At 41.7% G+C, this 14,976-nt stretch overlaps 1 protein-coding gene across 14 annotated transcripts in view; it reads right to left on the reverse strand.

Annotated features, from left to right (window-relative positions):
- PHF20L1 (PHD finger protein 20 like 1) overlaps positions 1-14,976 on the reverse strand; it is a 75,645-nt gene that overhangs the window by 9,577 nt on the left and 51,092 nt on the right. For 13 of the 14 annotated variants that reach the window (XM_061123162.1, XM_061123160.1, XM_061123163.1 and 10 more), the window contains 5 exons: positions 9,375-9,539; positions 5,596-5,777; positions 4,526-4,625; positions 3,000-3,195; positions 1,187-1,553 (listed from right to left, as the gene is read on the reverse strand). In XM_061123162.1, the coding sequence (XP_060979145.1) occupies positions 1,187-1,553; positions 3,000-3,195; positions 4,526-4,625; positions 5,596-5,777; positions 9,375-9,539 (1,010 nt within the window). The remainder of the gene's footprint in view (positions 1-1,186; positions 1,554-2,999; positions 3,196-4,525; positions 4,626-5,595; positions 5,778-9,374; positions 9,540-14,976) is intronic. The other variant, XM_061123168.1, reaches the window with a different exon arrangement.

Here is a 14,976-nt window from a genome sequence, read left to right on the forward strand (position 1 = left end):
TTAAAAACCTCATTACTCAAGAGGACAGGTTAAAATCCAATCTGACCCCCAGAATATTCTTAAATGGAGCACAAGCACATAAGTAAATTACACCTGATGGCCCTAAAAAAGCAGACATGCCTGCTGTGTCTCTCCCCAGTGCCTAGCCCAGTGCTACACAGGATAGGAGGCCTCCAATCAAATCTGCTGAAGAAACGAAGGAGCTAGTTATACATGTAACTAGGAAGCCCAGATAATTTAGACTGACCCCTTCCTCAATTAATCTAAACTGTGTTTTAAGTGGGGTGAAGGCAAAAAGCAATATGAAAAAAAATTAAGGAAACTGGCAGAAGCCAGTATAGTGTCCTTAACTGCACACTAGCATTTACTATTGCAGCTAAATCAATGAGATGAGGGAAAAATAAAATCCTTTAAAAATTCAAAAAGTGCTGACTGCTTAACACACACACAAAATCTGAGCTCAGATTCACCAGCAGTAACTCACTTCATAAGATGAATATTAATTTGACAAATAATTCACCACAAAATTTCATGTAATACAAGCTATTCAAATTCAGTTAAGTATTTACTTATAGAACTTACTTGATAAAAGAGGCCAGAAAGATAAAGAACTGATTTTAAAGCAGTATTGTTAATTGAAAATCAATAAAAAATGAAGGCATGACATCTCTTAAGTTGTGAATAGGAAATAAGTTTATAAATATTCAATGTATACAGAGCTATAAGAATTCAGCTTATTGCATAATGGGATTGATATACATACACAAATATGCTAAAGTTTAAAAAGACAACCGGACTGACACTTCTTATCTGAAACATGTACAAAAGAACACAAGTTATATTAATATATACACACCTATATGCACTTTCATGTTTTTAACATATAGATGTTCTCTGGGAAAAAATGTGGTTCATGGTTTTTAGAGACATCTAAGGGTACTTATAAAATTAGAACTTTCGTTAAGGCGAAAGTTTAATGAAATACTCTATTTCTGAATTAGGGGATAATTAAGTGTTCAAAAGGTCAGTGTGTTCTTGGAGAGACAGCAAAGAATGTCTTTACCCTAAGAAGGTACTTATGAACTTGGAAATATAAGTAAAATCTGGGAATTCAGTATGCCTTATTTCACGAAACTTTCCTTTGTTCTATTGTATTTCTAAGCAAAGCCAAATGAACTACTTATACCTTTCCGGGCCTTCCATCTTCTTTTACTGGATATCGTAAACGGTTTTTATCTCTCGTGTGATATTCTTGTTCTTCTTCAAAACTACTAATATCATCATCATCTGAGCTCCCAGGGTCTGCGAGAGATTTGCAGTCTGGGCCAAAACTTTGTGGCTTTTGGTAGCTGTGCTCACTTGTTATATAAGTTCCTTCCATTTTTAGGGGCAAACGAGGTGGTTCTTTGTGGTTCTGAACGTGATACTTCTTTTCTTCCACATTAACTGTGTTTTGCGCTGTTATTTTTTTCTCCACCCCAGCAACCACTTGATCTTGATCTTTCCTCTTCCCGGAACAAGCCCAGAGACGAAGGTCGGGATGATGCTTATTCCTTAAAACAAAGTTGGAGAAACAGTTCAGGGGGGAAAAGAAAAGTGTAGTAACAAGTTTTTTGTTGTTGCTGTTGTTTTAGGTTTTTTTTTAATGTGGACCTTTGTATCTGATGCGAAGAGCCAACTCACTGGAAAAGACCCTGATATTGGGAAAGACTGAGGGCAAGAAGAGAAGCGGGCAACAGAGGATGAGATGGATGGATGGCATCACTGACTCAATGGACATGAGTTTGAGCAAACTCTGGGAGAGAGTGAAGGACAGAGAAGCCTGGCATGCTGCAGTCCATGGGGTCACAAGAGTTGAACACAATTTAGCAACTAAACAACAACAACCTTTGCACACAAGTGCGGATATCAGTCAGATACAGAATTGCTAGAAAATGTCTGCACATTTTAATTCTGACAAGTACTGCCAAAGTGGCCTCCAAAGAGGTGTACTAATTACGTGCTCACTAACAGTCCAAGATAAAGTATCTTTACCACCATCCTCTGTGAACACACGAGCATGATACTGCACAATTGATTCTGTAATAATTAAAATTCTGCAGTAAAAGAGGAATCCTTTCTTCAAATTCTATACTGAGTAAAAGAAGGACATTCTGGAGACAAACCCAAGTCTTGTTTCTGAAGCTATAAATTTTATCTTTTAGACCCCTTATTATTTAATATCCGGAAAACACTATAATTATTCAACAGTAGAAGGAGAGCTAGACTTGTAACTCAATAGTCCAATGGGTAGAGGCCTGCTCTGCCTTACAGGAGGAGCTTGGACCAGTTACAGAACCTCTGTCTTTGATCACCCATCCATCAAAGTAAGGTCATTATTGTAAGGATTAAATGAAATATCATAAGAAACCACCAATTTCAGGGACCTAGTAGACTTTCAATAAATACTAGCTACTGATAATAACTACTATTAGTAGAAACATTAACATAAACAGAACCTATAGGCAAGAGGCAAAATTTGTCCAGTTGAAATCTTTACTGAAATTACAAATGTTCAGAAATTCATATTGATATCAAGGAAAACCACATTTTTTTTTAAGCCTAACTTTATAAATTAGTTTCTCTCTTGAGTTTTAGCATTTGCATGACTTTTTTATGAAGAAACTCATCTTCAGGTTTATGACATCCAACAGAAGCAAATTTCATTTGTTACTGAGAACTCATCCCTCCACTAAGCTCTAGGAATGAAATGATGAGTAAGACACAAGCCCGATCTTCCAGGAACTCAAGGCTTAGTAAGGGAAGAAAGACATAAACAAGGTACACCAAAGTGCCTGATACCAGGATGCATGGAGTCTGCCAAGGACATGATCAGTTCCAGTAGGCCAGTAAAGCAACTATACTCCAGTAAAAATTAGTTAGAAACAAAAAACAACTGACTTAGCTTGAATTAAAACTTACACCTAACCGAGCCCCTCCCTTGGCCACCCTTCACTTACTTGAGTATTCCGATCTTCAGCTGTAACCCGTGCAGGACTTCTGTAACACCACAGACGTCAGCAAGCAAATGGTGTGTGGAAACTATCTTTTTGGCATTGAGGTGAGAGTAATTTTCTTTTAAAAATGATAACCCACACATTCTCCCATTATTCAACCAATCCTTATCGTAGCGATACTTTGCACTCCATCTCTGACCTGTAGATGAAATTGAGATTACAGTGACAAAGGAGTCCATTCACTCAAGACTTCCCTTCAACTGCTTCCCGACCAATATCACTCAGTAAACGAGGTAAGCTCCAGGACTAAGAACAAATTCCAAAGACAAGCAAGGTGTTTCAAAGAGTTGGCACTATTCAGAGTTCTTCACACAGTCAGATTTCCTGCCCATTAAGGAGGACAAACTCCATTAAGGATGTGGTCAGTGGCAGGTCACACCTGCAGAGAAACCTTGAGTGTTGCTTTGTATTTTTTACGTATCTGTCATCTGTTCTCTAAAAAGGTCGAAAGGGGTAGATAGAAACAAGGAGTTGAACTGGACGAAACACGGAATTCTAGTTAAGTGAACAGGGACCCCTCCTTCATGTCTAAGAGCTTTGTATCTATAGAATCTGATATAATCCAATATCTTCACTATCAACAGTGATTATATCCAGTTACAATTAGCTGCTTCTATGTCTGTGTCCCCTACTATACAGTGAGCGAGTGGAAGGCATGGTTACCTCTTACCTCATCTTACCTCTAACCACAGAGACTAGCAAACAGAAGGAACCCAATAAATGCTGCTGGATGAATGAATGAACAAATGCCTATATTCATGAAGGTTTAAATAACTCTCCTGCTTCTCCATGTTATTCATCTGATAGACACAAGAACAAGGCAGGAGCCTTTATCTGAGATGCCTACACGGGCTCTGCTGGGGAGCTGGAAGCACACACCATATGCAGAACACTGCTGCTCACAGAGCCCCTGCGGTGAGGAAGGCCCAGGTGCGGGGAGGCCAGGTGCAGGCGCCCCTCTCAGCACGGCCAGTCTGACCGTCTTGAGCACAAGGCACATGATGCCCAGTGTCTTACTTGCCTCATCAGTAAAACCAAGGGGTCAGACGTGGCACCTGGACATCCCACTTGCTCTAATACTGCAAGGTCATGCAGCACTCCCAGATGCTCATTCAAAACCCTGTCAGGAGGAGCCTGAGTTCAGGCTATGAATCCATTCAAATGACCATATATTAACCTATTTAGAAATCAATACACAGGAGTACATTAAAGAGCGAGTTCTTCTCCAGGAAAAAGCCACAACCTGGTCTTTCCAGTAAGGTGTTAATTATGCTGATGAATTTATGCTAATGTTTTAAGTAACTGATGTGGAAAATAAAACTCTAACAGCGAAAAACACTTTTAAGTTTTAACAAAGAAGCAGTGTCTAGCTGACACGGAAGGTGGGATGTCAGACGGCGGACATACGGTGGGACCTGTGAGGGGACACTGAGACGCCCACGCCGAGCGCAGGAGGGACGGAGGCTTACCCGGGGGGTCCCGGCAGATGTAGCAGAGGTACTGCTCCGGGATGCTCTCCTCCAGCAGCCCCATGCACACGCTGTGCTGCCAGCACAGGCACTCTTCACACTGCCGGAAGACAACCACGCTTTACTTGCCGGGAACCGAGACAAGCCCCTTCTCTTCAGCTAGCTGGCTGAGTCCTGTGGCTTTGGCCGGCTCACTTCTTAATCCATGTGTCAAAAGCGAGTCATGACTTACCATGAGCTTTACTTTATTTAAAGTAGACTATTTCAGGAACTTGCTCTTGTTGCACCCATTAACATGTGCTGTAGTAAACTGACTTAATCACAAGTCATAAAACTATGTCTCCTATTTCCCACATCCTTAAAACTTAAAAATTGTTTATTAAAGTAGAGAAATTAAAAAAAGAGCAAGTTTGTAGCAGTGTGTGTGGCAACAACCTCGTGAAGTACTACTTGTGTGGTGAACCTACAAACATGTAGTTCCCTTATTTGAGAAAACCACTGGGAAGCAGGGAAAAGAAGAGTGAGAGGGAGTTACTCTTTCTTCATTTCTAGAACTGACATCTCCAGATGTTCCAAACGTCATCACAAAATATGGGTTATGCTTTCCTTTTGTCTCAAAGATCCCTTTTCTACAGGGAGAGGTGATCTGTAAGGATAATCCTTGCAGCAAAGCTTTCCTTTAATCTTTGATATTGTGGAAACTGTTTCAGTTATCTGCCCTTTGAAAGGTGACAAGATAACATAAATTACTAGACAACAGGACCCAGACCAGCAGAACAGTTCTATGGTCTCCCCTTCAATGTGGAAGCTTAGCCATTTTAATGGCTCTCAAAAAGAATTTTAGCTTGAAAACCTCAAAAATAAACACCCTGGAGACAGGTCCTCGGGTAAGAAACCTCACTTCATCTGAAGACGAGACCCACCAGTCATTAAAACTGGTACTTTAAACATGATGACAAGCTAGAAACCTCCATCTTCCAAAGGACGGGGAGGAAAGAGAACACAGATGCCCCCACGCACATGCCGAGCAGCTGCACCGACTAATTCCGTGTGAAGGGAACACAGGTCACCTGAATCATGAAGCCATTCTCCTCGTCCAGCTCACAGATGCATCGCACAATTTCATTAAGGGCATCATCTTCATCCTGAGATTCTTCGAAATTCGTTGAATCAAAGTCCTGATTGTACTCATCCCCACTGAGGAGCAAACTCTCCGTGGAAGAATCGTCAAGGAATTCCATGTCTGATAAGTCTAGAACATACATAAAAGTGCGCTCAGCACTGCTTTTTCCATTTTTATGTCATTTTCTAGAAAGAAAGACGCTATGAGAAGTGCATACAAGCTATTAAGTATTTAGACAGGGAGGACAGATGAATGGGAACAGAGTATCTGTTGCTAATCAAAGAAACAAATGAGTTTTGAAGCTTGGGTGACTGTGATTGTTTTACATCTTATGTTAATACCATTACAAGTGACTCAGAAAGTATCCTCTAGTCCAGGTGCTTATAGAAGTGATGGCCAGTGGATATTAATAATTAAAATAGGCAGTCTTCAAATGCTTTCACAAACATTATCCCTTCTGATCCTCACAACAATGGGTCACAGAAAGAGGTTTTATTTTTGCACCACACAGATACACAGCACTTCAGGGAAGTGAAGGAACTTGCCTAGGAGTCAGCAATATGACTCTTTAACAGTCTCAGTAGCAGCAACCACCACTGCACTTCAGAAACAGCAGGGACCACATGAAGCACTTTATATGTAAGACACACAAGCTGCCTGGTAGTGCAGCCAGCGCATGGTAAAGCCAACTGCGTGCCAGGACTGCCTGACTCTAGAGCCTGTGCACTCATGGATCTCACCGGGATTTCTTAAACCGGGATTGAGTTCCCTGAGGAATTTAATAACATTCTAAATTTCATTTTGATAAAAACCTAAAAAAACACAAGTACATCCCAGAAGTTAGATTATATGGTTGACCACTACATACGACTCTATTTAAGTGCTAGCTTTTAGATTTGTTCTTGTAACAGGGTCAAGTCAAAGACTACCATTTAGCTCAGGCTACTGAGGAAAAATAACTGAGGCAAACATAAAGAAATACCTGAGTGATGACAAAAAGAAAGAAATAACAGCAGGACACTAGAGGTGTGCCAGAGTGTGGGTGGAGAAATGCTGGGGTACCTGAGTTACCGCACTGCCTGGAGACTGCTAAATGGGGGCCACCCTCGGAGGAGACAGCAGAGTGGGCTCCTTCCTCTCTGCCTCACCTCCCTAACTGGCAGTCATGGGCTCAGACATTCCTCCACTTGCTCTTATTCACCTCCCCTTTCCAGAATGTTGAGTATCCAGGAGAGCAAGGACTTTTGCACTGCTGACTGCTCTGCAGCCAGTGCTCAGAGTGAAGCCTGATATATACGACAGACACTCCAGAATGTTTCGGGAAGTGGGGAGGAGGGAGTCGTGATATAGAGAAAATTTCCTTTTCAGATTAATCAGATCAGATGCAAGCTGCCTGAACTCAAACTAAGTAATTCATGCTATTTGTATTCTAAATATTTCATGTGCTTTAGTTTCCTTATCAGCTTCCAATCTTGGTTATTTTTTTCCCTGACTCGATGTTTTTGAATGTTTTGTTTCTGATTTATAAAAAGTTAATGTTTTATAGAAAAAGACATGTTTTTTTCTCCTTAGAATCTTGGGACATCATGGAGAATGAAGTCAGTAGAAATGAGGATATTGGTAAAGAAATACAAGAAAACATTCAAGCAGCAAGAAGTAAATCAATTAGCTATTATAAAATGTTTCAATATTAACAATCTGAGTAAGAAATTTCACTATTCATACTCTTCCTAACTTAAATCCAAAACCAGTATTTTCTCTTGAGCTTCCCTGGACACAAGTTCATGGATCAAAATGCCAGACTAGAACACAGATGAACAGTTTCAGACACTGTTACACACATACGTGGTATTAAACAGATGGTAATCATAACAGTAATGAATTTAATTTAAAAACTGTTACCCTTAGAAGGAATTAGGGTATATCTTACATGGGCTTGTATAACCAAAACAGCCAGGCTTTACGGTGTTAGAAGGCAAATTTGATACATTGGCCAGAAAATCCAGTTTGACTAACTCGCAAGCATCAAAGCAGTATTTGGCTGAACTCTGGAGGCCAAGTAAATGGGTCACAGGGTTGAAAGTTAAGTAAGAAAAGCAGGTACAGGTTCCCTCTCGCCCTGGACCACCACCTGATGACAGCTCTAACTGAGTGGCCCCAGCACACTGCTGCCTCCAGAACTCTCACTGCTGTCTCCAGACAATATTCCCCAAGTGCACTGTTCGGGTCAGCACTGCCTGGGAACTTGTTGGAACCCAGAAATTCTCTGGGTAAGCCCCAGAGATTGGTTGTAAGAAGCTCTCTAGTTGGCTCTGATGCACCCTTGCTTTTGAGAACCTCCCCACTTTCCTTCTCAGGGCTCAGCACTTGAACACATGAAGGGCAAAGAAAGCCAGCCAACGGGAGTTACTCTTTCCAGCCCCGCTCACGTGTTCTAGTTCCGGCCACACCACTCGCCCATCCCCCATTCTCCATCACTCTGCATAAACAGGCAATCATCAGACCTTGATGGCTCACAGGATGGGGGTTACCTCATTTTCAACACCGGCTACCAGGGCTACCTTGCCAGGATGTGCCCTTCCAAAAACCCCAGATCTGTACTCTGCTGCAGCACCTAAAATACCAGGTATTTTAGCCTCACACCAATGAATATAATATACACCTGAGGTTAAGAACCACTGGCCCAAAAGGGAAAAGGGGATGGACCTTTCCCTAGTCCTCCCTCCCCCATTTTTCTTAGATTTGAGATTTTTAAAATCTCACAAGTGCTATGTGCTTATTTTAGGGTCAAGAGAAGAATATACTTTTCTCTCTCATGAGCTAGAGGGGAGTTAGGCCTGGAAGAGAGCAGGCGCTAACAGTGCCAAAGAGAAAACATGACCGGGCATCCACCCTGCAGGGCACTCAAGAAGACAGGGCACTCCCTAAACAGCCCTGGGATTTCACACAGGATGGAGCCCCGTCCTTTATCTTTCATTCCCTGACTGTGCTAGAGCTCTGGTCTCAAGCCACTGCTATTAACGTCTATAGTTAAGAGTCTCTCTTCCCATTGCTTAGAACACTGGCAGGAGAGAGTCCTTACCTCCTCCACCATCGGGACTGGACTTGCAGAAAAACCTGAGCCATTCCAATGCCAGGGCTCATGTCATCGCCTAACTAGCTTTCTGTCAACATGCCTAACACCTGAATGTGTTCAGATCACTGACCTGACCACATTTCCAGACTTTTGGTTACAGAGAGATCTGTGATCCAGCATTCAAAGTGTCTTTTTAAGACTAGGATAAAAATCTGGCAGAAAAAGCATTTTCTTAGGAGTTAAGATAGACCTTGGTTTGAATTTTAATTCTAATGCTAATTAGCCCCATAAGTTACTTAACCTATTAGCCTCTGCTTGTTTATGCAGTGTGAGTAACAATACCTATTTTATAAGCTGGTAGTGAAGAATATGAAAATACAAGTAAAAACACCCACAGAAGACCAGTACACAGTGGACACTAATTGTTTCCTTACCACCTGTCCTACAATTAAGTAGAAATGCTCATTTTACTTCATATAAATTTTAAAAGTAGCTAAATTTCTAACGTTGAGATTTTCATATCGGTTTATGGAGTAACTTTTTAAATTGTGTGCCCTGCTCAGACAGGACTCAATTAAGTATGCGTCGTTCTCAGTTCCACATTTAAGAATCTTAAGACTTTGTTTTAAGCATTACATGGTTACACATACTTTCACCACTAAGATCAACTGACAAGATTGCCCTTGGGTACTGATATGTTGTATTTTTCTCCGTAAACATGCTTCGCAGAGCCAGAGAACTCCCAGAAGATCGAGTTAGTGGAGAAGAGCACCTTTCCAAAAATTCTAGGGAACTGTCTTCATAGTCTGAATAGTCTGCAACATAAGATACATAGAGAAATATTAATAAAGTGTCAAGTAATCAAGAAGAGTCACTACAAAAATAACGAGAAGGTCATGTTTTATGACACATAAACAAGCATGCCACCACTTTCTCTTCTCATCCATGAGCAGCTAGATCACCACACATCTGATGAACTGGCTTTGGCAAGAACACTGGGAGATACATCCCAGGCAGTGTCTACACAGCAGGGAGCACCAGGTTCTAACTGGTATCTACAAATTCTTATTAAGTAGTCCGGAAGTGAGAAAGGATTGTAGCTACATTTTCTCTTCATTGTAATCACAGCTACGTCTGAAGTTAAGATGTGGAAGATGGAAATTAACTGTTTGCTTTTCTTCTTTTTGGTAAAGAGATTCTCATGATGTCTAGCATGTCAATTATCATGGTGATAATTCAATCAATAAATTCTTCAGCAGAAAACCTCTGAACTATATTACATGGTCCAGAAAGAAATCAGTCAAAGTTCTGTCCTCTTCAGCTTAGACTGAGTCGTGCAGAAGGACTGGCTGAGTTGGGTGCGGTCAGGGACAAAGACAGGAGAGGTGTGAGTCTAGGCACAGGGGGCGGCCACCAAGCAGAACGACGGGACAAGCCCATGGCCAGGACACAGTGAGGGAGGGAGGCAAGAAATGAGGCCAGAGTGACAGGAGCCAGATCATACTGAAGGTAAGACTTCTTTTTGTTTTTAAAGGAACAAAAGTCAGAGTGTGTAAGGAGAAACAAGATGTGACACCCGTTTTACAGCTGTGGAATGGAGGGGGAAGTCCAGGGAGCATGAATAGAAGTGGGGACACAGTTCAGAGGCAGTGGTACAGACCAGACAAGAAATGCTGGCAGCCTGGGCTGGGAGGATGGCAGCTGAGGTGACATTTGAAAGCAGACACAGTGATCTGCAGACTGGAGACGGAGGGCTGCGGGCAGCCATCATGGGCAATTTCCAGGTTTCTGCTTGAACAACTTGGTGCTGAAACTGGGGTTCTGAGATGGAGCAGAAGCATAAATAGGTGGTGGAGAAATCAGAGACGAAATGTGAGTTCAGCACAAATCTAAACATGTGGTGGGGGTGGTGATGGGGGTGGTGGTGGCGGGGATCGGGGAGACATGCCAGGATTCAAGAATAAAGACAGGCAGTCCTTCCATTTGGGTAGAGGCAAAGGAGAGGACTGACATATTCAGGTAAGTACACAGATGTGGAGGAGAAGAGATGAGCCAGTGTTCATCTGATGGCTCCCATTTCCTCAACTGAGTGTGAGGCAAAGGATGTAAACTAATGCAGATGAGGGAATAAATGAGAGGTAGAAAAGGCTGAAGAATCATAGAAAGTGTAAAGAAATGTTTACGAGAACAGGCCAATGCTGGTGTACACTGAGTGTCAGCCATTTGAAGCTGTTGCCTATGGGAGAAGAATAACGGTCCCCTAAAATGTCCATGGCCCAATCCCTAGAACCAGTGGATATGCTGGATCACATGGCTAAGGGGAATTAAGGCTGCTGATGAAATCAAGCTGGTCATCAGCTGACTTTAAAATAAGAGACTATCCTGAACTATCTGGGTTGGCCCAGTATAATCACAAGGGTCCCTAAAAGTAAGAGGGAGGCAAAAGAGTCAATGTCAGAGGGATGGAAACTAAGACAAGACCTGAGCCGCCACCACTGGCTTTGAAGAGGGGCGGGACATGAGCCAGGACATGCAGTGGCTTCTGGAATCTGGGAAAGGCAAGAAAATGGGTTCTCCCTGGAGCCTCCAGAGAGGAGTGCAGTCCTGACACCTTGATTTTAGCCCAGTGAGACCCATTTTGGACTTACGATCTCCAGAACCTTAAGATCATCAACCTGTGTTGTTTCTCACTCACTGTTAGGTAGCAGTGTGTGGCAGCAGCAATGGTCATCCTAAACACCATGGCATGGGCCATGTTCATCAAGGGCTCTCTAGGTGACAAACATGAGCCTAAGTGTTTTATGGGTACCAACTACTCTTAATCCTCACAGCTCTCCAACAAAGAACTACTACTGTTAGTGCTGTTATACAAATGAAAAAACAGGCAGAAAAGGTTAAGTTGCCCAAGAAGACACAGCTATCAATGGCAAAGCCAACATTCAAACCCAGACAGTCTGACTACAGAAGCCTTACTCTTAACCAAAAAAGCATTATTAGTAGATTTCGGCATCTGATACACATTGGGAAGCTTGTTAAAACCGCTTCCCAGGCCTCAAGCCCACGTCATTCAGCAGTGGGATGCTCCTAGACGATGCTCATGCTGCCAGACCTCAGAGTCATCTCCCAGAGCCTCCCCGGAACTGCAAAGCTGCTAGCATCATGTTACTCGAGCACAGGTGGGGAAATGTGAAGGGGATCTACTAAATGCTAGCCAGGTACTGAGTAAAGTACTTTATAACAATTACCTTATGGCATCCTAACAATGAATCTACATAGCAGAAACTATCATCACCATTTTTCACACAAGGAAACTGAAGTGTATAGAATTTAAATAACTTTAGCTCTAAGTGTCGCAATTGGGATGTGAACGTGCCCCCTCAGCTCTCAAAAGCTGCCCTTTTACTGACTACATGTTACAACGCCCTCTCAGTGAAAGTGTTAACTATTGGTTCAGTATAAAAATGATGGTATAAATCTCGATTTGGTGTTAAAAATAAAACATGGTGGACATTTAATCTCTCAGTATATTAGCATTGAACAAAATTTCCTAGCATTCTATGTGCATGCATGCCATGTTAACTGCCATGTCAGTTATGTCTGACTCTTTGTGACCTTGTGAACTGTAGCCTACTGGGCTCCCCTGTCCATGGATTCTCCAAGCAAGAACACTAGAGCAGGTTGCCATGCCCTCCTCCAGGGTGGTCTTTCCAATCCAGAGATTGGACCCATGTTTCTTATGTCTCCTTATGTCTCCGGCAGGTGGGTTCTTTACCACTAGTGCCACCTGGGAAGCCCTAGCATTCTACACCCAACCTGTATTCCCCACTCTCATACCCTATGGCTATTATGAATAGTAGTCTACTGCTATATTTCAGGGTTAGAGCAAATGTCATCTTCTACATAAAGCTTCACTAAGTAGAATTTATTTTGTATCACTTTTACCACACACACAATATATCATGGTAGATACTTAAACGCATACTCCTTACCACTCCCAATATATATGCTTGCTTACAAGCACCTAGAAGAGAATCTTTGTTTTTACTATACAATACTTTGGATTCTCTTTGCATTTCTCATTCTAGTTCTCTTAAACCTCTGTATGTCTTCAGTTTCCCCATATTTACAGATACATAAAAGACAAGGAGATGAAGCGATTTGCTCAAAATAACAAAGTTAAAGACTGGCAAAGATGTCACTCTTAAATAAAATCCCAACATAGCAATTTCTCAGACACACGGACTGAACACAATGTTAGCTTTATATTAAGTAAACTAATTCTGGTAATCAAAACATCTGTCAACCCACAGTTGTATGGAATAATTATAAAGGATCATTTAACTACTATTTTCCACAGCTTCATTTAAATTAACAGATAACTACTAAGGACTTAATATGTTAACAGATATAAGAAAGGAAGAATGCAAAGCCTAGAAAACAATATTTAAGGTAGGGAGGTCAAAATTAACAACACAGCATGAAAATTAAGACTCAGAAGCTAGACTGCCTGGGTTTCAATCTGCTTTTCTTCACTTACTAGCCATGTGAGCTTGGACAACTCTCTTTATCTTTCTGTTTTAGTTAACTGTTTATAAAAATGGGGATAACAGGCCCCACCATGAAAGGTTAATGTGGGAATTAAATGAACTAGTATATATAAAATGATTAGTATTTGGTACATAATAAGCATCACAGGATATGCAAAATTGCACTGAGTGGTAAAAGGAAAAGAATTTTTTAAACTCCTTGATGGTAGCAACTGCAGACTAAAATAGGAACACATGCAGTAATAATGTGAATTCTTTAAAATTTAAGATGTCCTTAAAACTTCAAAGTTATTTAAGACCCCCTATTTAAGTTTAAAGAACACTCTTCTAATTTAATCACCTGGGGGAAAGTGTCATTTCCAAGATGAAGTAAACAGCCCAGAATAAATTTTCCTCAAATGTATTAATTAATTGCAAAGATGCTAGTGATTACCCGACCTAACACCTGCTGTGTACAAAAAGCAATGCTCCTTTGCATCACTAGTCTTTACCAGGACTCTGTTTTCAAAGTTAAGACTTTCATTTATAGATCTGATTTTACAATGCAAAGATATAAGGTTCTTTTTAATTTAAAAACATGCAACTTTTTTTTTCAAGGCTTATTTCCTTAATATGTGCTTAGTTCCCCAGTCATGTCTGACTCTTTATGGGCTGTAGGCCACTAGGCTCCTCTGTCCATGTGGATTCATTCGCCAGGCAAGAACACTGGAGTGGGTTGCCATTTCCTCCCCTAGGGAATCTTCCCAACCCAGGTATCAAACCCAGGTCTCCTGCGTAGCAGGCGAATTCTATACCTGCTGAGCCATCAGGGAAACTCCATGGCTCTTTATAAATAGTGTTGCCATAGGTCATGGTGGGCTACAAGTCTGAGGTGCAAATTTTCTCTGAACTTGTCCAAGACTTAGTCATCCCTGGAGAAGGAAATGGCAACCCAGTCCAGTATTCTTGCCTGGAGAATTGTATGGACAGGGGAGCCTGGAAGGCTGCAGTCCATGGGGTCAAAAAGAGCTGAACAGGACTGAGTGACTTTCACTTCCTCATCTTAATCATTCTCCTTTCTTTAAGTCATCGTTTCCTGCAGTCTCACTTGCGGTCACTATCCCTCACTCTGCTACCAAGTATGGCCCACTTCTTACTTTGTTCTTCATCAGCCACTCCTTGTTGTCTGTTCCCCACTGTCACAGATGCTTCAGTACAGGAGATTCTGCATCTGCTACAGCGTATTGGAACAGTCCTGTTTGCTGATACGATGTTAAGGTGACTTAAAAAAAGCATGGCCCTTCCTGCCCTGACACTTCAGTGTCTCCACTGGAACACCCAAGGCAGCCAAATACCCTCAGCTAGTTCATTTGGCATCTGGCCTGCAGTGTGACACTTGTCATTTCTGCATTCTGATACATCACCACGGGAGAGAAGTCACTAAACAGGAATCTGTGGTTCCTGGTTTCTGTTTACCTAACTTTTGGTTCTCTCCGGTATGGCTTCCACAGAGCTGTCTGTGAAGGGGTGGGGTCAGACAGAAAGGCTGAGGAGCAAGGCAGAGTCTCTGGGAAGTGGGTTCAAGTTTTTCAATGCCATTTTGATTCCATATCTTCAAATTTACTTTAGAGTTAGAGAAACTTTATATCCCGTGGGAAGATCAGATGCTATTTTTGGCCTATAGAGAGAGTTAAAATCTGAAGAATTTACCAACAATGATTACAAA

This window comes from Dama dama, chromosome 21 (assembly GCF_033118175.1).
Source record: "Dama dama isolate Ldn47 chromosome 21, ASM3311817v1, whole genome shotgun sequence".
In the NCBI taxonomy this organism is placed as follows: Eukaryota; Metazoa; Chordata; class Mammalia; order Artiodactyla; family Cervidae; genus Dama; species Dama dama.